The 22,127-nt window shown below is 46.3% G+C and overlaps 1 protein-coding gene across 1 annotated transcript in view; it reads left to right on the forward strand.

Moving 5' to 3' along the window:
- The first annotated feature begins 4,042 nt into the window (after positions 1–4,042).
- Positions 4,043–22,127, forward strand: part of LOC139228280 (decorin-like) — a 31,547-nt gene continuing 13,462 nt past the window's right edge. Inside the window, exons 1-4 of the mRNA XM_070859463.1 lie at positions 4,043–4,253; positions 17,540–17,652; positions 18,801–19,014; positions 21,857–21,970. Coding sequence (XP_070715564.1) covers positions 4,043–4,253; positions 17,540–17,652; positions 18,801–19,014; positions 21,857–21,970 — 652 coding nt within the window. The remainder of the gene's footprint in view (positions 4,254–17,539; positions 17,653–18,800; positions 19,015–21,856; positions 21,971–22,127) is intronic.

Raw genomic sequence — 22,127 nt, forward strand, 5'->3', positions numbered from 1 at the left:
GGTTTTTAATACAGCCCAGTTTTCACACTTTCCAGATTTCTCAATATTTCTGTTACCAAGCTTATTGTAGATGACCAACATTTTCTAGAGATGTTCTGCTCAATCCTTTCTCACATTTCTTTCCTGTTTTCAAACTGGCGTGTTCAGATTCCTCATTCCTATCCTTAACCTTTAATGGCTAAATTTGACACATAGCAATATCATCAAGGGCCCGAATTTGTTGAAGGCCTCCGCCCGCCCAAGTGCCGCCTAAAGGACTGCCGAATGCGGCTGAGGTACCTGACGGTACTTTCGGCAGGGTTTTCATCGGAGAGGTCCCTCAAAGGTCGGCGGGTGGCAAATGAGCGACTTATGCGGCAGCGGGCGGGAGCTCCCATTCTCGGCGGCAGAGGCGCTTGCCGCCCAAGTGCCGCCGAGGATGGAGTCGGGCCCACGGAGGGTCGAAGACCCTGAAAAGCAAAAGCATTAAAAAAAAAATGTTAAACCATCTGAAGACCTTCAGGGGACCCCATCCAGGTACGTCCCTGTAAAGAAACAACATTATAAAAAGTGTACTAACCTTTTTTTCACCGTTGGGGATAGACCAGCCTCCGGCCAGCAGTCCACCCCCGTTCTGCCGCCAACTCCCGCCCGCACCAATGTCGCAGCTTGGCGGGCGGGAGGTCAGTTGCGCGACTCGGCCGTCCGCTGATGTCGGCGGGCGCTTCCCGGCGGCTCTCCCCTCCCGCCCGCTCCAGGCCATGTCGAAAGTGGCACTGGGCGGTTCGAGCCGAGGAATGTTGGCTGCAGTGTGCGGTAAGTTCTTCAATTTCGGGCCCCATGAGTTTTCAGACGAATAATTTCATTGTTCAGCTTGGCCTTTTAGCAGAATGGGGATCCTGAGAGAACATAGGAAGACGAGGGGGCCATTCAGCCCCCTCGAGCCTGTTCCGCCATTCAATGAGATCATGGCCGACCTGTTTCTTAACTCCATCCACCAGCCTTGGTGCCATGTCCTCTTATAACCTTTTCTAGCAAAAACCTACAAATCTCAGATGTAAAATGATTAATTGAGCTGGCATCTACTTCTATTTGTGGGAGAGTTCCACACTGATTCCCGGGATGGCAGGACTGACAAATGAAGAAAGACTGGATCGACTAGGCTGGAACTTAGAAGAATGAGAGGGGATCTCATAGAAACATATAAAATTCTGATGGGATTGGACAGGTTAGATGCAGGAAGAATGTTCGCGATGTTGGGGAAGTCCAGAACCAGGGGTCACAGTCTAAGGATAAGGGGTAAGCCATTTAGGACCGAGATGAGGAAAGACTTATTCACTCAGAGAATTGTGAACCTGTGGAATTCTCCACCATAGAAAGTTGTTGAGGCCAGTTCATTAGATAAATTCAAAAGGGAATTAGATGTGGCCCTCACAGCTAAATGGATCAAGGGGTATGGAGAGAAAGCAGGAATGGGGTACTGAAGTTGCATGATCAGCCGTGATCATATTGAATGGTGGTGCAGGCTCGAAGGGCGGAATGGCCTACTCCTGCACCTATTTTCTATGTTTCTATGTTTCTACCACACTTTGCGTGAAGAAGTGTTTCCTAACTGCTCTCCTGAATGACTTTGTTCTGATTTTAAGGTAATGTCCTTCGCCCACGATGTTCCAGGGCCCGGCACTCCAGCTCTATTTACAGCCCCGACCTAAGGTGGTGTACTCACACAGGCTCACCAATCACTTTCCAGTACCTTACTCATCTGATGTATGGGAGCATCGCAGTGTAGCTATCTGTCAAATGTATCTGTTTTGTTTTGTAACACTGCTGTGAAGCGCTTTGGGACGTTTTACTACGTTAAAGGCACTATATAAATAAAAGTTGTTGTTGTTGCAGTTCAATTCCATTCTTAGTCATTTTGCACATATCATCATCATAGATGGTCCTGCGAATTGAGAATGACTTGCTTCCACACCAAAAAAGGGATGAGTTCACAGGTGTTTCAATGAAGGACCTAATATTCCAAGTCCCAAACTACATCCTGAAGGGTGGAAGATGCCAGTGCATGGATTTTTTTAACGTGTGGGGGTTGTTACACACCAGCCACCACACGGGCTTGACAGAGCTAAGTCTTGGTCCAGAGGCAAGGATTACCCAAGACGACTGGAGACCAGCTCTGCTGCATGGACCTAGTGCACGCACATATCGCAGTGTGGGCTGGCCCGTGCTGCCCCTGGGCCCTCGCCTCTTCTGGGCCCCGAACTCACGCCTCTCCTGGGCCCTGATCGCACATAACTGATAAGGGAATAAGGGGTTATGGGGAGCGGGCAGGGAAGTGGACCTGAGTCCATGATCAGATCAGCCATAATCTTATTAAATGGCGGAGCAGGCTCAAGGGGCCATATGGTCTACTCCTGCTCCTATTTCTTATGGTCTTATGTTCTTATATGCACGGTTTCCAGCAGTGGTTACCAGATAAGAGTCATGATTGCAAACTGTGCCTGATGTTACCCTCCCATGTCCAGAGGCACTGAGGTTAACTGTTCCAATCCTGCTTCACCCTTGTTGATATAAGCTCATTTAGTACAGACTAGGAACCAAACCTGGACCTTCTTGGTCTTTATAGGTTGGTTAGTTACCAACAGAGCCATCGCAGGAGGTTGGATGTTCCGTGTACTGCTGAAAAACAAACAATATTATGTGTGTGGGAAGTGATTGCGGCGAGTATTTGTTCATCAAATGTTTCTATTTTTCTTGTAAAAGAGGGGGCAGAAAACTGAGACGATGCCAGTTTTTGTTATTTGGGTACAACAGGATTTCAGTTTGTGACTGATAAACATGGGCCTCATATGTATCCCCATGACTGTGTGACTTTCCTTGAAAGTTTGAATCTACTGCAAAGTTGCTCATAGATTGCAAGTGGAATTTGCTATTTGCATAATAACGTATAAACTGAAGGGGAAAGAAGGTACAGGTTGAACTTCCTTTATCCAGAATGCCCTTATCCGGAACCATCCCTTGTCCAGAACCATTCCCGGCCTCCGGGTGGCGCATGCGCAGAACTCCGGCATGAACAAATTGAACAAATTGAAGTCCTTCCTCACTGCCGACTCCCACAATCGCTGGTCTGACCCCGCGATCCACCGCCTCCCCGCCCCCCCCCCCCCCCCCCACTGCCCCCATGATCTCTCTGTCGCACTCCCAGCCCCAAGCCAGCCAGCCCCGCTATCCCCTTGCTCAGTACCTGGACCATCCAATTTAACGTAACCACCCCTCGTCCGGAAAAATCCCTTATCCAGAACAGACCAGGTCCCGAGGGTTCCAGATAAAGGAGGTTCAACTTGTAATACCGGAAATTGGATGTACTGAATCGCTGAAAGAAATAGTGACTTAATAAACACTGCGAATCAATCGCCTGAGGGGGTTGGAGAGAAATTGTCCAGATTTTTCCCCAATTGGCCTGAGTTTTTAATATTTGTTTTTTTATGCTTCTTGGTGCAATAATCTGAATTCTTTGAAAGATACACGTTTTAATATATATATATTAATATATATATTAAAACGTAGCTTATTTTATTTGGAGGTAATTGGTAAATGACATGGCTCTGGATGGGTGGGGAGTGTAGTTACTGTGATGTATATTGTGATGTACAGGGTACCACAACTGTTTGGGACGGGCTGGATGGGTCAGTAGGTCATTTCTCATATTTTCCCTTATTTTCCTATGTTTGTGTCTATAAGATGTTGCTGTTTTCTTACAGAGAAGCAGCTCTTGGAACAATATGGGAAGGGGTTGCAATTCTGTGTATTTACAAACGCTAAATTTAAAGACTTATTTAAAATAAAATCGATGTTTTGCAAGATTTGCTTTAATGAACTCTTTTTTTTAATTGAATTTAAATTGAAGTTAATTTTTCAGAGTAACAGGATTTCAGCAGCACTGGACTGAGCGCATTGGGGCTCAAATTTGAGGAGTTACTTAATCACCAGGGGGGTATATAAATGCAAGCAGCAACAACTTCCAGAGATGCTGAAATCCTGACTTTCTCTTCTTTCAGTCACCATGAGTGGAGCTGTTCAGGTCTTCATATCCTGCCTGGTGGCTTTCGTGCTCTGCCAGGCTAAGCCCTTCAAGCAGTCCAACTTCTTTGACATTGTGGGAGAGGAATCCGGATCAGCGGCTGGACCAGCTCCAGAGCGTCCCGTCGCATGGCGATACAAATGTCCGCCCAGGTGTCTCTGCCACATGAGCGTGGTGCAGTGTTCTAATTTAGGTAAGGAACATTCAAACTATTTTTATGTGAAGAAAGAAGAATTGCAAGTGTACATGTCTGTTATTACGATAGTTCCTCTTCCAAAAGGAATTGGTTCAGAAAAGATCTCCTGCTTTGAGAACACGAGTACATTTTGAAACAAAATGGTTTCTTTGGAAATTGCTGCAAATGAAGGGTCCTCCAGATCTAAGTACATCTCAAATCTCTTTTTCTGTCCATGTTGCTCCTTTTTCTTTCCTGAAGGCGTTGTCTCATGCTGGGGTACAGTTCATTATCCTTCCGTATCTTAGCCAAGTGAACCTTCTTTCTCTGAGCCTAAGCAATGAGCAAAGCTACTTGGCCATTACAGCTTAGTCCTTACTTGATGTTCACACACACACACACACACACACACACACACACACAGACTACACACACACACACACACACACACACACACAGACAGACACATGCACACAGACACAGACCCACACACACACGGACACACACACACACACACAGCCACACACACACACACACATGGATACATGGACACACACACACACTGACACACACACACACACACGGACACACACACACACACACACACAGGCACACACAGAGGTAAACACACACACACACACACAGGCATACACAGAGGCACACACACACACAGACACATACATAGACACACACACAGGCACACACACAGACACAGACACACACACAGGCACATGCACACACACACGCATACACACACACACCACACACACACAGATAGACACACACACAGACACACACGTAGATACACACGCACACATACACACACACAGACAGACACACTTTCTAGCAGGTGATCATTGGACAGCAATGATCCCAGCTCATCATCACCACCCAAGCCAAGTTTAATTATGCCCCTCCCTTGGCATCCTAGTATCAACAAAGCTAGCTCAGCATAGGCCAGGAACCTTCAAATTCGCTATGGTTCACTTATACACCAACCAGGAGAAATATTCAGCTCTATTCTTTAGTACAAAAAATGGACCCACATTTTTTTAAGACTTTTTTTTGCAAAAAACAATATATACAGGTTGAACCTCTCTTATCCAGAACTCCCTTATCTGGAACCATCCCTCGTCCAGAACCATTCCAGGCCACCGGGTAGCGCATGCACAGAACTCCGACATGAATAAATTGAATAAATTGAATTCCGTCCTCGCTGCTGACTCCCGCAATTGCTGGCCTGACCCCACGATCCACCGTCCCCCGCGCCCCCCCCCCCATGATCTCTCTGCCACACTCCCAGCCCCAAGCCAGCCAGTCCCGATATCCCCTTGCTCAGTACCTGTACCATCCATTTAACGTGATCACTCCTTGTCCGTAAAAATCCCTTATCCAGAACAGATCAGGTCCCGAAGGTTCCATAAAAGGGAGATTCAACCTGTAGACAAATGTCACTTTTAAGTGATGCGAATATTATGATTTGCGCACGTATGTAAAATCTGTATAACTAATATTCCTACATACAATGGCACAGCAATGCTGTGATTGTCAAAGGATAGCTACATTCTCACGATTTCCACTGTCCATCACAAGCATAAGAACATAAGAAATAGGAGCAGGAGTAGGCCCCTCAAGCCTGCTCCGCCATTCAATAAGATCATGGCTGATCCGATCATTGACTCAGGTCCACTTCCTGCCTGCTCTCCATAACCCCTTATTCCATTATCGTTTAAGAAACTGTCTATTTCTGTCTTATAATTTTATTCAATGTCCCAGCTTCCACAGTTCTCTGAGGCAGCGAATTCCACAGATCCACAACCCTCTGAGAGAAGAAATTTCTCCTCATCTCAGTTTTAAATGGGTGGCCTCTTATTCTAAGATCATGCCCTCTAGTTCTAGTCTCCCCTATCAGTGGAAACATCCTCTCTGCATCCACTTTGTCAAACCCACTCATAATCTTATACGTTTCGATAAGATAACCTCTCATTCTTCCGAATTCCAATGAATAGAGGCCCAACCTACTCAACCTTTCATCATAAGTCAACCCCCTCATCTCCGGAATCAACCTTGTGAACCTTCTCTAAACTGCCTCCAAAGCAAGTATATCCTTTCGTAAATATGGAAACCAAAACTGCACGCAGTATTCCAGGTGTGGCCTCACCAATACCCTGTACAACTGTAGCAAGACTTCCCTGCTTTTATACTCCATCCCCTTTGCAATAAAGGCCAAGATACCATTGGCCTTCCTGATCACCTGCTGTACCTGCATACTAACCTTTTGTGTTTCATGCACAAGTACCCCCAGGTCCCGCTGCACTGCAGCACTTTGCAATCTTTCTCCATTTAAATAATGACTTGCCCTTTGAATTTTTCTGCCAAAGTGCATGACCTCACACTTTCCAACATTATACTCCATCTGCCAAATTTTTGCCCACTCACGTAGCCTGTCTATGTCCTTTTGCAGATTTTTTGTGTGGTCTGTGGAAGGTCAGAGTGCTGTGAATCACGTGGCACGCGCATTACGGTGGATTCTCGTTGATTCTCATGCCCGTCATCTGCAAGGATTTTGTGGGGGCTAGTCTCCAATTGAGTGATTTTAATTGATTTTTCACAGATTTTAGATTCTTGATCCAGAAGGATAAGGAACTTCTATCTGGATGCCTGGTAAAATGGTAGAATTTACTATCTGCGGAGGGCTGATATTTAGCTTTGTGCCAGGCAGCCAGTAGAAATAGAGCTGCAGTTGATGCAGGGCAAAGGAGTTCACCAGCCAGCGCGGTTTTCCAAGAGAAACCCATTCTTAGAATGAGAAACTGTGGGTGTCATCAGTGCGTGCTGGGCATGTGATTAGGTCACCAAGTCAGAAGCTAGAAAGATCACTGCGTCATAGTAAATGTAGGGTGGGGGGCCTCCGATTATCTGCCAATTTCCACTGGTTGGGTCCACTCCATTATGGGTACAGAGGAGATTTACGAGGATGTTGCCGGGAATGGAGAATCTTAGCTATGAGGGCAGATTGGATAGACTGGGTTTATTTTCCTTGGAACAGAGGAGGCTGTAGTGAGTCCTCATTGAGGTGTATCAAATTATGAGGGGCCTAGATAGAGTGGATAGGAAGGGCCTATTTCCCTCAGCAGCAGGGTCAACAACCAGGGGGCATACATTTAAAGTAATTGGTAGAAGGTTTAGAGAGGATTTGAGGGGAATTTCTTCACGCAGAGTATTGTGGGGGTGTGGAACTCACTGCCTGAAAGGGTGGTAGAGGCAGAAACCCTCACCACATTTAACAAGTACTTGGATGTGCACCTGAAGTGCTGTAACCTACGGACCTAGAGCTGGAAAGTGGGATTAGGCTGAATGGCCTCTTTTTGACCAGCGCGGACACGATGGGTAGAAATGGCCTCCTTCCGTGCTATAAATTTCTATGATTCTATGTATTGTGTTCCTAACACAGATGAGACTGCACACAGGAAGGTTAAAGTAACAGTGACCTCAATCTTTATTAAGACACTCCAGAGTGAGGAACAGGCCTTAGGGGCCGGCTTATATACAGTGCTCCCAAGGGAATGCTGGGATCCCTTGGGACTTCAGGGGATGTGCTCCCTGGTGGGGGAACATGGTAGTGCATGTTTTACAGATACACAACATCACTCCCCCCCCCAAATTCAAAATGAAAACTATTTACAAGGTGAGGCGGTCGGGAGCCTTTCTTTCCCCGGTGGACCGCCTCGGTACAAATGTCTGTTCTGGTGTGTTGGCTGTGCCCTCGCTGGGCTGGCATGTTGTTGGCCCTGCAGGGCTGCTGGGTGAGCCTGGCCTTTCTGGGCTGTTGGGCATGATGGGTTCGATTTCCTGGTCCGGGGTGGTGTTGTTGATCCTTTGGGTATGTGTTGTGGGCTCAAAAAAGGTGGTGTCTGCTGTGGGTTGTTCAGGGCAGTCTGTGAACCGCAGCCTCGTTTGGTCCAGGTGATTTCTGCAAATTTGTCCATTGTCTAGTTTGACTACAAACACCCTACTCCCTTCTTTAGCTATCACCGTGCCCGCGATCCACTTGGGACCATGTCCATAGTTTAGCACATACACAGGGTCATTCAGATCAATTTCCCGTGACACAGTGGCGTGATCATCGTTTACATTTTGTTGCTGCCGCCTGCTCTCTCTACCTGATCATGCAGGTTGGGGTGGACCAGCGAGAGTCTGGTTTTAAGAATCCTTTTCATGAGTAGCTCAGTTGGGGGCACCCCTGTGAGTGAATGGGGTCTCGTGCAGTAGCTGAGCAGTACTCGGGACAGGCGGGTTTGGAGTGAGCCTTCTGTGACTCGTTTAAGGCTCTGTTCGATTGTTTGTACTGCCCACTCTGCCTGCCCATTGGAGGTTGGTTTAAGCGGGTCCGAGGTGACATGTTTGATCCCATTGCGGGTCATGAATTTTTTTAATTCGGCACTGGTGAAACATGGCCCATTGTCACTGACCAGTATGTCAGGCAGGCCATAGGTGGCAAACATGGCCCTCAGGCTTTCAATGGTGGCGGTGGCAGTGTTTCCCGACATTATTTCACATTCAATCCATTTTGAAAAAGCATCCACCACCACCAGGAACATTTTACCGAGAAACGGGCCCGCATAGTCGACATGGATCCTCGACCATGGTCTGGAGGGCCAAGACCACAAACTTTGTGGTGCCTCTCTGGGCACGTTGCTCAACTGAGCACACACACAGCATTGCTGTACATAGGACTCTAAGTCAGAGTCGATACCGGGCCACCACACATGGGATCTGGCTATCGCTTTCATCATTACTATACCCGGGTGTGTGCTGTGGAGATCCGAGATGAACGTCTCCCTGCCCTTTTTGGGTAGCACTACGCAGTTACCCCACAACAGGCAGTCTGCCTGAATGGACAGCTTGTCCTTTCACCGCTGGAACAGCTTGATTAGCTCTTTCATTTCAACGAGGATACTGGCCCAGCTCCCAAGCACTACACAGTTTTTTTACTAGGGACACCAGAGGATCTTGGCTGGTCCAAGTCCTAATCTGGCGGGCCGTGATAGGTGATTTATCATTTTCAAACGCTTCCATGACCATCAACAAGTCTGCGGGCTGCGCCACCATCAACAAGTTTGCAGGCTGCGCCATTTCCATCCCCGTGGTGGGCAGTGGTAGCCGACTGAGAGCATCTGCACAGTTCTCGGTGCCTGGCCTGTGGCAGATGGTATAGTTATACGCTGATAGCGCGAGTGCCCAACTTTGTATGCGGGCTGAGGCATTAGTATTTATCCCTTGTTTTCAGCGAACAGGGATATGAGGGGCTTGTGATCAGTTTCCAGCTCAAATTTGAGGCCAAACAGGTACTGATGCATTTTCTTTACCCCAAACAAACACGCTAATACCTCTTTCTCAATCATGCTGTAGGCCCTCTCGGCCTTAGACAAGCTCCTGGATTCATAGGCGATAGGTTGCAACTTCCCCGCAACGTTAGCTTGTTGTAATACACACCCGACTCCGTACGACGACACATCACATGCTAACACAAGTCTTTTACACGGGTTATACAATACAAGCAGCTTGTTGGAGCATAAAATGTTTCTGGCTTTCTCAAAAGCAATTATTTTTTTCCCCATACCCAGTTCTCACCTTTACGCAATGTAGGGGCTCTAAGAGGGTGCTTAACCCCAGTAGGACGTTACCAAAATAGTTGAGGAGTCCCAGGAACGATCGCAGCTCCGTGACGTTCTCTGGCCTGGGCGCGTTCCTGATAGTCTCTGTCTTGGCGTCTGTGGGCCGAATGCCGTCCACCACGATCCCTCTCCCCAAAAACTCCACTTCTGTTGCCATGAAGACGCATTTCGACCTCTTCAGCCGCAGCCCTACGCGATCCAGTCGCTGGAGGACCTCCTCCAGGTTTTGTAGATGCTCGACGGTGTCCCGACCCATGACCAATATGTCGTCCTGAAAGACCACCGTGTGTGGTACCGACTTGAGTAGGCTCTCCATGTTTCTCTGGAAGATCGCTGCAGCCGACCGAATTCCAAACGGGCATCTGTTGTAGATGAACAGTTTCTTGTGCGTGTTGATGCAGGTGAGGCCCTTCGAAGACTCCTCCAGCTCCTGCGTCATGTAGGCCGAAGTCTGGTCGAGCTTGGTGAACGTCTTGCCTCCTGCCAGTGTCGCAAATAGGTCGTCTGCCTCAGGTAGCGGGTATTGGTCCTGTAGCGAGAAATGATTAATAGTTACTTTATAATCAACGCAAATCCTGACCGTGCCATCACTTTTGAGTACTGGAACAATCGGCTGGCCCACTCACTGAATTCCACTGGGGACATGATGCCCTCGCGTTGCAGCCTGTCCAGCTCGATTTCCACTCTCTCCCTCATCATGTGAGGTACCGCTCGCGCCTTGTGGTGAATGGGTCGTGCCTCTTGGACCAAGTGGATCCGCACCTTCGCCCCGGAAAAGTTTCCAATGCCTGGCTCAAAAAGGGAAGGAAATTTGTTCAGAATCTGGGTTCATGAGGCCTCATTGATATGTGATATTGCTCAGATGTCATCCCAGTTCCAGCGGATTTTGCCCAGCCAGCTCCAAGCAGTGTGGGGCCATCGCCTGGGACAATCCAGAGTAGCAGTTCGTGCACCATGCCCTCGTAGGTGACCTTGACCATGGCGCTGCCCAGGACAGTGATGAGCTCTTTGGTGTTCATTTTCAGTTTCATGTGGATGGGGCTCAAGGCTGGTCTGAGTGCCGTGTTGCACCTCAGTCTCTCAAACATCTTTTTACTCATGATGGATTGGCTAGTACCAGTGTCCAGTTCCATGGCTACGGGTAAGCCATTCAATTTTACATTTAGCATTATAGGTGGATATTTCGTTGAAAATGTGTGCACCCCGTGTACTTCAGCATCTGGCTCCTTTCTCTGAGGCTCGAAATTGCTTTGATCCACCATGGACCGATCTTCCTCTGCCACGTGGTGGTTAGCAGGTTTTGCAGACGTGCCCCATTGTTCCACAGCTCTTGCAAACATACTCTTTGAAGCGGCATGAATAGGCTGAACGGAAGCCTCCACAACGCCAACAAGGTGTGAATTGCCTTGCATTCATCCTTTGTTGTGGACTCTGAATCATCTGGGTCACATGAGGCCTGCTGGCAGTTGCAGACTCGTGGTTTCTGCCCTGTACATTTCTGCTCGCAAACACAGTTCCAGTTAATTTATGAACATTGCTAGCACTTGTGTGCTGAGAGATTTGTTTGGTGTTATCACTGATGGACATAAACGCCTGTGCTATCGCAATGGCCTTACTGAGGGTTGATGTCTCTACAGTCAAAAGTTTTCGTAGGATGGTCTCGTGGCCAATGCCCAGTAAAAAAAGTCTCTGAGCATCTGCTCCAGGTAGCCATCAAACTCACATTGTCCTGCAAGTCGCCTTAGCTCGGCGATGTAGCTCGCCACTTCCTGACCTTCAGATTGCTGGCACGTGTAGAACCGATACCTCGCCATCAGCATGCTCTCCCTCTGGTTAAGATGCTCCTGAACCAGTGTACACAGCTCCTCCTACGACTTATCTGTGGGTTTCACCGGAGCCAGAAGATTTTTCATGAGGCTGTAGGTCGGTGCCCCGCAGACCGTGAAGAGGACCGCTCTCCTTTTTGCAGTGCTTCCTTCTTCGTCCAGCTCGTTGGCTACAAAGTTACTGGTCTAACCGTTCATCATAGGCTTCCTTGTTCTCACCCTCCGTGAACTTCTCCAGGATGCCCACAGGTTGCTGCATCTTTGCCTTGGATTCGTATACTCGTCGCCAGTTATTGTGTTCCTAACACAGATGAGACTGCACACAGGGAGGTTAAAGTAACTGTGACCTCAGTCTTTATTAAGACACTCCAGAGTGAGGAACAGGCCTTAGGCTTATATACAGTGCTCCCAAGGGATGCTGGGATCCCTTGGGACTTCAGGGGATGCGCTCCCTGGTGGCGGAATATGGGAGTGCATGCTTTAGAGATACATAACACTATGAAGAGTAATTGAGGTTCTAACAACACTCTAACCTGCAGCAGCATTGAATCCTATGGTTCTGCATTACTTTCACACATTGACAATTTGTGTTGCACATGTAAAAATAAATTAAAAAAAAAAGAAAGATCTTGCATTTATATAGCACCTTTCACAACATCGGGATGTCCCAAAGCGCTTTGCAGCGAATTATGCACTTATTTTGACGTGTAGTCACTGTTGTAATGTAGGAATGAAACTCATACTTCGAAAGCTCCAAACAAAACTGAGATCTCAATGCATCAGCATTTCTTCTTTCTTATTCAAATGACTGCTAGAACTCTGAGTGATCCAGTTCAAATCAATCCAGCTTAGCTAAACAAAAGTTATGATTGAGTTCAAAGAAACTGTTACTTATGAGATATGTTGAGCTGTTGAGATATGAAATAACTGTTCAGGTTTCAAGATAAACATTTAGCTTTCATGTAACCTCTGCAGAAACTACTTCCAGTAATTGTTATTAATCATCTTCTATGAGGAGGCTTGACAAGGTGGATGCAGAGAGGATGTTTCCACTGATGGGGGAGACTAGAACTAGAGGGCATGATCTTAGAATAAGGGGCCGCCCATTTAAAACAGAGATGAGGAGGAATTTCTTCTCTCAGAGAGTTGTAAATCTGTGGAATTTGCTGTCTCAGAGAGCTGTGGAAGCTGGGACATTGAATAAATTTAAGACAGAAATAGACAGTTTCTTAAACGATAAGGGGATAAGGGGTTATGGGGAGCAGGCGGGGAAATGGAGCTGAGTCCATGATCAGATCAGCCATGATCTTATTGAATGGCGGAGCAGGCTCGAGGGGCCGTATGGCCTACTCCTGTTCCTATTTCTTATCTTATTATGCTCAATTTATATCCAGTTTCAATCATTTAATCTGCAATTGGTTTTGTCCCTTTAAGGGGAGAAGATGCCTTCGAGAACACGTGAGACACTAGTGTCCATCTCATCGTTCATTTACACAGTCACAGTAAATGACGACCAACTATCTGGAAGCTACAGCCAGAAACAAAGTAACATGGTATATTGAATTCGCTTCATGGGTTCTTTGAGTAAGAATCCATAGCAACACATTGCCATTAAGAACTAGTTGGTTTATTTAACAATCCACCAGGCTCACAACTGCATACCTCATCGTGGATGACCTAGACCCAACTGGCTGGGGTTTTATTGAGTCTTGTGAACATCACGTGACTGGCTAAGCCACTCACAATGTAACAGCACTACAATTATTTTGGTAAAACTATAATTCAAGTGCCCCCTTATTAAAGGGGCACTAAAACCAACAAATTAAACAAATTAAATTTTTGACCGTAAACAAATCAAATTAAAATTTGGTTGCCGGGGGTGATGGTGCACTGCAATCCCTCCGGTGCCCACCTCTCACGGAAGGCCGCGAGCATACCGGTGGACACCGCGTGCTCCATCTCCAGGGACACCCTGGCTCGAACGTAACCGTGGAAGAGAGGCAGGCAGTCGGGCTGAATGATCCTCTCGACCGCCCGCTGCCTGGACCAATTAATGGCCAGCTTGGCCAGGTCCAGGAGCAGCCCTACGAGGAGGCCTTCCGACCTGCCCACTCCCCTCTGCACAGGATGCCCAAAGATCAGGAGCAACAGCTCTACAAACCTGTGAGAAACATAGAAACATAGAAAATAGATGTAGGAGTAGGCCATTCGGCCCTTCGAGCCAGCACCACCATTCAATATGATCATGGCTGATCATGCAACTTCAGTACCCCATTCCTGCTTTCTCTCCATAATCCTTGATCCCTGTAACCATAAGGGCCACATCCAACTCCCTTTTGAATATATCTGTGAGCATACACACAGGTGCATACATTACACATAGGTTGTTGCCAGTGTTTATACCTTTTATTTATTTATTTTAAACCTACCTGGTGTATTTAAGAGGGATTTTTTTCAACCCTTGGTCTGGTGAGTATGACTCTGTCTTGATTGGTCTTCCAATAGACAGCATCCCGTCTTTCCCTGGTGGTCTAGTTTTCAAGTGCACATGCATCCCTCTTCTCTGACAGTGTTTGCTAGCCAAGGAGCTAGGTGGGGGAAGGGCTATGAATCCATTCGGATCCAGCAGCATTATTTACCAACAACATTCTTTTACTACCCAAAGAATCACTCAACCTGATCAGAAATAACATGGACAATCATTTTTGAAGCACATTCAAGAAATGTTCTTCAAGGTGAGTTATTTCAGGAAAGGAAGGAGCTTGTATTTATACGGCACCGTAAATATCCTAACGCACGCCGCTAGAGATTATTTTTCGAATGCAGTCTCTGTTGCTCTGTACGGGAGCATGACAGCCATGTTGCACACAGCAAGGTCCCACAAGCAGCAATGAGATCAATGACCAGATCATCTACTTTTGATGGTATTGGTTGGGTGGAATGTTGGACCACAAAAGCGCTCCGCTTTTCTTCTAACCAAACAGGCCTGTTTAATGTCTCATCCAAAAGAAGGTAGCTCCAACAGTGCAGCACTCCCTCAGTCCTGCTCTGGAGAATCAGCCTCGATTATATTCCAAGACCTGCAATGAGATTTGAACCTCCTGCCTCAGAGAAGACTAATGTCAACTGAGCCGAAAATATTCAAGATGATGGGCGATGGCCCTGGAAGCTTTTAACAATAGATGCTTTAGTCCATTTAATAAGTAATACCATCAACCGTAGTGCTATATCCATCTAGAACAGAATTATGCAGCTACTTTGACAGGCCTTTCGCAGACGTATGCCGTGACAAGCAGATTAGAGGCGAAGGCTGTTGTAGTCACTCTGCAGGAACTAATGGAGTCTATAATGGTAGTACTCACTCTAAACTTGACGTTACTGGCTGTGATGGGGGAAGGGGTGATTGAAAAAGGACTTGTCTCATTTCTCAGCCTTTGACTTGATAGTCAGCGAATACGGGGCTGAACGAAATTCATCCGTCCCCATTGAAAAGATGTGTCAAGGAAATGGTGTGTGACGTTTGTATAAGCGAGTCAGAAAATTGTATTGATTTTTACAGGGCCCTTCTTTCAGTTAATCAGCAACAGATTTTCAGAAATGCTAAACCCCGAGGACTTCCTGGTTGGAAAAAATGAGAAAAATAAGCAACGTCGTAACAGTAGTCATTATAACAAATGATTTGGGAGGAACTTAACAGTAGCTACACTGGGTAATCTCCTTTATAAACCAAAAAACCCTGTCATGTTGTACTGTGAATCCAATTACCATTCTGATTATTACTACATTCCGACAGTGTCAACTTCATACTGTTTTGAAGAAAATAAGAAAAGTGACTAATTGTGGGAGAATGCATAGCTTTAAAAATATGTATGACTAGCGCCTTAATGCGCATAAAATCCTGTTTATGCGGAAAGCAACTTTAGCTTATGGTGGATGTGATCCAAATGCGACTGATTTACTTGACTTTAGATTTTGCTTCACAATGGCTCTGTGTAGCCCAGCCACTGACAAACATTAGTACAGGAACGTTGTTGATACGCAGTAAAACAGATAGAATATAAAATGGTTCTTTTTCCATCTAGTTCATAAAACATCTGTACCAACTTGCTGCTGTGACTTTGTTAATTGGCTTAGCTGAGGCAACTAATTTTATGCGTCTTAAGATTAAAGTATCAAGTCTCCGCTGAAACCTAAGTTGATGTTAATCTCCCATATTTTTGGTGCAAAGTAATGAAAGGTTGAATTAAAGCCTCATCGACATTATCCCCATGTTTCTAACTTCCCAATATGCTTCTGTCTTCAGCCAGGAGGGTGGAGCTGTCTAGACTGCAAACCTCGATGTGACCACGGTCAGCTCTGACTGACAGACATTACTGTTCGTGAGGCAGACTGAGTTGTTTTTTTTCCACCCTTTAATAAATGGCTTAGCTGTTTTCTTTTTCTCCCTTTTGTAGTCAAACAAATATCACAATTGCAAAAAGAAAAACAGCTGCACTAACTTAATGCAAAACACAACATTTCTATTTACAATTTCAGCCGCTGACATGTATTTTTCTGCTGTTCTCTTTGCAAGGGGCAGCATTACTTCTTATTTGTCCCGTTCATTTTGGGTGGTGCATTTAAGGATGATGTCATGGTTTCTGAGCTGGAACCTACTTATTCATGAACAAAAATAGTTCTGTAACACTCACCATCCCATTGGAGCGGTAACCATCAAATGCAGGCCGAGTGAATGGAGAATTAAGGAGGTAAAAAAGGCACAACGTGGTCCAATTTTGGACCAATGCTCAATACCCAAAGGACATCTGAAAGACATTCAAACTAATATTGGCACAGGCCACTTCTCAGGCATCGCTGGCAGCCACCTAAAACAGTGTTAGGCCCCTTGCATATGTAAATGAGAGGCCTAATGCCTGGTTTAGGTCCCACGGCAGAAATTGGTTTGGGATGAGTGGAGTCGGAACTGGGCTTAGGATTCTTCTTTATAAAAAACCCGTTTCTGTGGTGCCAGGAGGAGCAGGAGTGCACCCAACCACCCCCAGCTCCTCATAATTGCACAATCCTCCTGATTAATCCTCTCTCTCCACCGCCCACCGCCCCACCCATTGCTACTCCACTTCCCCCACCCAGGACTTATCTATAACCTCTTGCGGTGAGGTAAGCAGCCTGGAATCTCTATCAAATGGGCAAGCTGCCTGTGCAGGCACAACGGGTGTCAGCAGCTCATTCAGATAATGATGCCCGATGCCAAATTTCTGGCGTCCTGCTTGATGCCTGCAGCAGGCTTCTTTGACAGCACCTCTAAAGCCAGTGACCTCCACCACCAAGTAGGACAAGAGCAGCAGATGCATGGGAACACCGCCATCACCAAATTCCCCTCTAAGTCACACACCATCCTGACATTGAAAATATATCGGCCGTTCCTTCATCGTTGCTGGGTCAAAATCCTGGAACTCCCTCCCTCACAGCACTGTGGGAGCGCCTTCACCACACGGACTGCAGCGGTTCAAGAAGGCAGCTCACCACCACCTTCTCAAGGGCAATTAGAGATAGGCAATAAATGCCGGCCTTGCCGGCAATGCCCACATCCCAGGAACGAATGAAAAAAACATGTGGCCTGTTACCCAGAATGTAAGGGCAAGAGTGACGTAAGTGGCAGCTCTGCAGTCAAATAATATGTGCAATTTCAAATGCAAATTAAATTCAGTCATCAATGAATCTACCTTTTGTACATGAGCTAAGATGCTTCAATAAGTTACAGAGATTGAAATTGTTTAAAGTAGCCTTTTGTCTGCTACAGGACTCAGCAAAGTACCTGCATACTTTCTGCCTGAGACCACTTTGCTGGATCTTCAGAATAACAAGATCAGAGAGCTGAAGGAAAATGACTTCAAAAATCTAAAGAGCCTTCAGGTGAGTAAACTGGCCCTAAATATTCCCATTGATTTAACCTGAGCCAGGTATTTTACGGTATAATACCCCGCCACCCGCCCACCCCCACCCCATCTCCCCACACGACGAACAGCTGTAAACAACCTTAATGTTCAGTTTTAGTTTCTATTCAATTGTGTAAAGCATCTGTTCACTGAGATTGCAAAGGCTTGGAATGGCCCTGTTTTACAACGCTCGATAGTGCCTCCTGTGGTGCTGATGGGACGCAAATCAGTTTTTTGGGCAAGGTGGGGTGTGGCGCTCCCAGTTCCCGCGAAATTGCGTGGGAGTTAACGGAGGCTCTGCCATGTCATCGTGTGGCGACCCCTCAGCGCCGTGCGGTGACCCCTTTCCACCCCCGGCAGACATTGCTCTGCGCCCCGCGAGGCTGCTGCAAGCGGTGTCAGAGCCGGATCGGGAAACGGGCTGTGGCCTCGGCTCCACGCCGCCCTGGTGGTCCCGTGAAGTTCCGTCAGAGGCCCGGCAGAGTGCGCAGTGGCCCTCCCGTTTAACCAAAGGACAGGGCCAATGAAACGTGTCGGCGTTATGCGGAGCAGCCGTGTAGCGCTGACCAACTCGCCATGGTAGCGCCCCGGAACCTGCCCCTACAGGAAGTGGCGCATACGAGATTGCGTTCCAGTTCCTGTGAGGGGCGGTAACCACAATGGCGTGGCCGGGACGGGACTTCCGTGCCGGGCACAGGAAGTCCCGCCCCCAAGTCGGTTACCGCCCCCAATCTGGGGAATTTTTCCTCCAAGATGTCCACTCTGATTTATCAGAGTTCAAAAATCCCAATCCCAAAATCTGTCCAGATGGCTCCTTTGTATCGCTTCTTCGATCCATAGATGTTTACAGCACAGAAGGGGACCACTTGGCCCATTGTGCCGGCTCTACGCGAGAGCAATTTACAACTAATCGCACTGCCCCGAGGTTGTATAAAGTGTAATATAAAAGCTAAGTTTCTGCTGGGGTAATTTTGTAAGTGTACACTGAAGGAACCCCACGATTTTCTGATATTCACTGGCAATGGATAAAGTCCCAGCTGCCACTGCTCACTCAGAAAATTACACCCTTGTCTGTTTCTGAATTCTCAATTCATTTTCTGTTTGTTTGTTTCTAATTTAATTTAGATTTTAATTCTTGTGAACAACAGGCTGCAAAGGATCCATCCCAAGGCCTTTTCCTCACTCCACAGTCTCAGGCGGTTATATCTTGCCAAGAATCTAATCAGTACCGTTCCTGAGAACATGCCAAAGACTCTCCTTGAACTCCACATATGTGACAACAAAATAAACTTTGTGAAAAAGAAACCCTTTGATGGAATGTCCAACATGTTTGCTCTGGGTATGAAAAGTTCCGAATCTCGCACATACTTTGTGTGAATATCTATGGTTGAATGAAATCATCAAAAGGGTATTGTGGAAGATTTAATTTTTAGAAAAGAGCCACAAATTTGTGATCATTGCAAATGTCAGAGAATTATGTTAAATGTTAATGTGGGTGAAAGTTCCTGGATTTTTGTATTACAGGTTGAACCTCCCTTATCCAGAACTCCCTTATCCGGAACCACCCCTCGTCCAGAACCATTCCCAGCCACCGGGTGGCGCATGCGCAGAACTCCGACATGAACAAATTGAACAAATTGACGTCCTTCCTCGCTGCCAACTCCCGCAATCGCTGGCCTGACCCCGCGATCCACCGCCCCTCCCCTCCATGATCTCTCTGCCGCACTCCCAGCCCCAAGCCAGCCAGCCCCGATTTCCCCTTGCTCAGTACCTGTACCATTCAATTTAACGAAACCCGCCCCTCATCCGGAAAAATACTTATCCCGAGGGTTCGGGATAAGGGAGGTTCAACCTGTACTGCCAATCAGGACATTTTTATGCACCTTTTAAATTCAACCCCCTGCATCATTGATCAAATATTTGTTTAAAAAAACGGAGAATACTGCTTTAATATCAATATGATCAGTCATGCCGTCAGTGCAATTGGTTATCCTACCCGTAGAATTAAACCGTTCAGATATATATGTTTATTTATATATATGAGCATTTTAGACATCTTGCACTATCAGTCTTCTCACTATAATGAATCATTCCTCACAGCCAGACAATATGTTTCAGAGCAGCACTGATATCTTGGTGACTTTTTAAAAATGTTCTTTTATGGATAAGTTTGGAAAGGTTTTCTTCATTTATTTTTTAATTTCTAAATCCCCTTCTCTTCATCCTCTTGGCCTGATGCTTGCAGCACTGCGTGATTAATTTAACAGTCAATTTGGAGGTTTCCACCACATATCTTAAGTAGACCCCATCTCCTGCTTTATACTGCCTGTATGGAGTGGGGATAGCATTTTTGTTGGACATGTGGCTTACTTGTAGTGGTTACGGCAGTCATTCTCATGATTACAACTGATTCTTGATTGAATATCTTTTTTTCCAACGGCGAAAATTTTGTCTTGCCTTGCTGGTTGATTTGATGGTGATACCCACCCTCCTGTATAGCTCAGAGACGTCGACCATATACAGTAGACACCTCACATCGCTGGAGAAATACCACCAACGATGTCTCCGCAAGATCCTGCAAATCCTCTGGGAGGGCAGACGCAACAACGTTAGTGTTCTCGATCAGGCCAACATCCCCAGCATCGAAGCACTGACCACACTCAACCAGTTCCATTGGGCGGGTCAACTTGTTCGCATGCCTGACACAAGACTCCCAAAGCAAGCACTCTACTCGGAACTCCTACATGGCAAGCGAGCCCCAGGTGGGCAAAGGAAATGTTTCAAGGACACCCTCAAAGCCTCCTTGATAAAATGCAACTTCCCTCTGACACCTGGGAATCCCTGGCCAAAGACCGCCCTAAGTGGAGGAAGAGCATCTGGGAGGGCGCTGAGCACCTCGAGTCTTGTCGCCGAGAGCATGCAGAAAACAAGCGCAGACGGTGCAGAAGGAGCAAACCAGACTCCCCACCCACCCTTTCCTTCAACGACTGTCTGCCCCACCTGTGACAGAGACTGTAATTCCCGTATTGGACTGTTCAGTCACCTGAGAACTCCCTTTTAGAGTGGAAGCAAGTCTTCCTCGATTTCGAGGGACTGCCTATGATGATGATGATAACGATGGCAAGTAGAATGTTTCCCCTCAAAGTGCCGTTCAATTAGCAAACTGAGAAATGTGCTCCAAAACAGCTGTAAGAGAGGTTTTGACATAGGAATTTGATTTGGTTCATAATGGTTTACATAAAGGTTCAGTCAGTCCACATTGAAGTGATCATCTCAGTGCCGGCTGATGGGGTGTCAGAGTCAAGCAGGAATGAATAGGCAGATCAAATAGATTGTAAGGATTACTACAGAGTAGACGATCAGCTACTCAGTGAAATCCCGTGGTCCTTGTTCTAACGGAATCATGGAACAGTCATCGATGGAATGCCAACTAGATTGTATAATGTTCATTGCAGTGTTAGATCGATATCTGAGATATTCTGCAGTTATGTTCTTGATGACCATCTACCTCTCCTGAGAAATAAAATGATTTGGATTTAACCCAGGATTGTTCAAATTGAAAATCGTCTATTGGAAGGAATTGCCACATTATATTTTCTCAAAAAACAAATGGAAACCTAGATACCTAGATTTTACAGGTAAGGGCGCAACAAAAACTATATTGAACCTACAAAAATAGGCCCTGAAGAGGGTACAGATCAGGGATGAAAGGCTTCAGTTATGAAGAAAGATTAGACACACTGGGGTTCTTTTCTTTAGAACAGTGAACATTAAGAACAAATCTGATCAAATTTGAGGTAAAGCGGAATAACTGGTCGATAAATCAGTAACTTGGAGACATTAACTTAAAATCATCTCCAATATAACAAAGGGAGAGGTTAGGAGAATGTTTCTTGCACAGAGTGTTTTTAAGCCCTTTCAGAAATAGTGGTGGAAGGGGAATCTGCAATAATTTTGAAAAAGAAAGTTGATGGATATTTGAAGAAGAAAAAGTGTCAAAGGGTATGGGTTATGTAAACAAGTGACCAGCTCTTTCACAAACCCGGCACAGGCAAAGTAGCCCAAATGGTTGTCTTCTGCGCTGTAAAATTCGAAGCGGTATTTGAAATAGTTTCAAAACTTTTTTAAAAATTACCAATGAAGAACTTTTCTTGCCTAACAAATGTCTCTAACCCCTACAGAATTAAGTAGAAACCCACTGAAGCCAAAAGGGGTGGCAAAAGCAGCCTTTCAAGGGTTGAAAAAGTTGTCATATCTCCGGATTACTGAGACGGGACTTTCTGAAATTCCGAAAGGTGAGAACATAAGAACATAAGAAATAGGAGCAGGGGTCGGCCATTCAGCCCCTCGAACCTGCTCTGCCATTCAATGAGATCATGGCTGATCTTCTACCTCAACTCCACTTTCCTGCCCTGAACCCATATCCCTTGATTCCCTTAATATCCAAAAATC

The sequence above is a fragment of the Pristiophorus japonicus genome, chromosome 17 (genome assembly GCF_044704955.1).
Source record: "Pristiophorus japonicus isolate sPriJap1 chromosome 17, sPriJap1.hap1, whole genome shotgun sequence".
Taxonomy (NCBI): Eukaryota; Metazoa; Chordata; class Chondrichthyes; family Pristiophoridae; genus Pristiophorus; species Pristiophorus japonicus.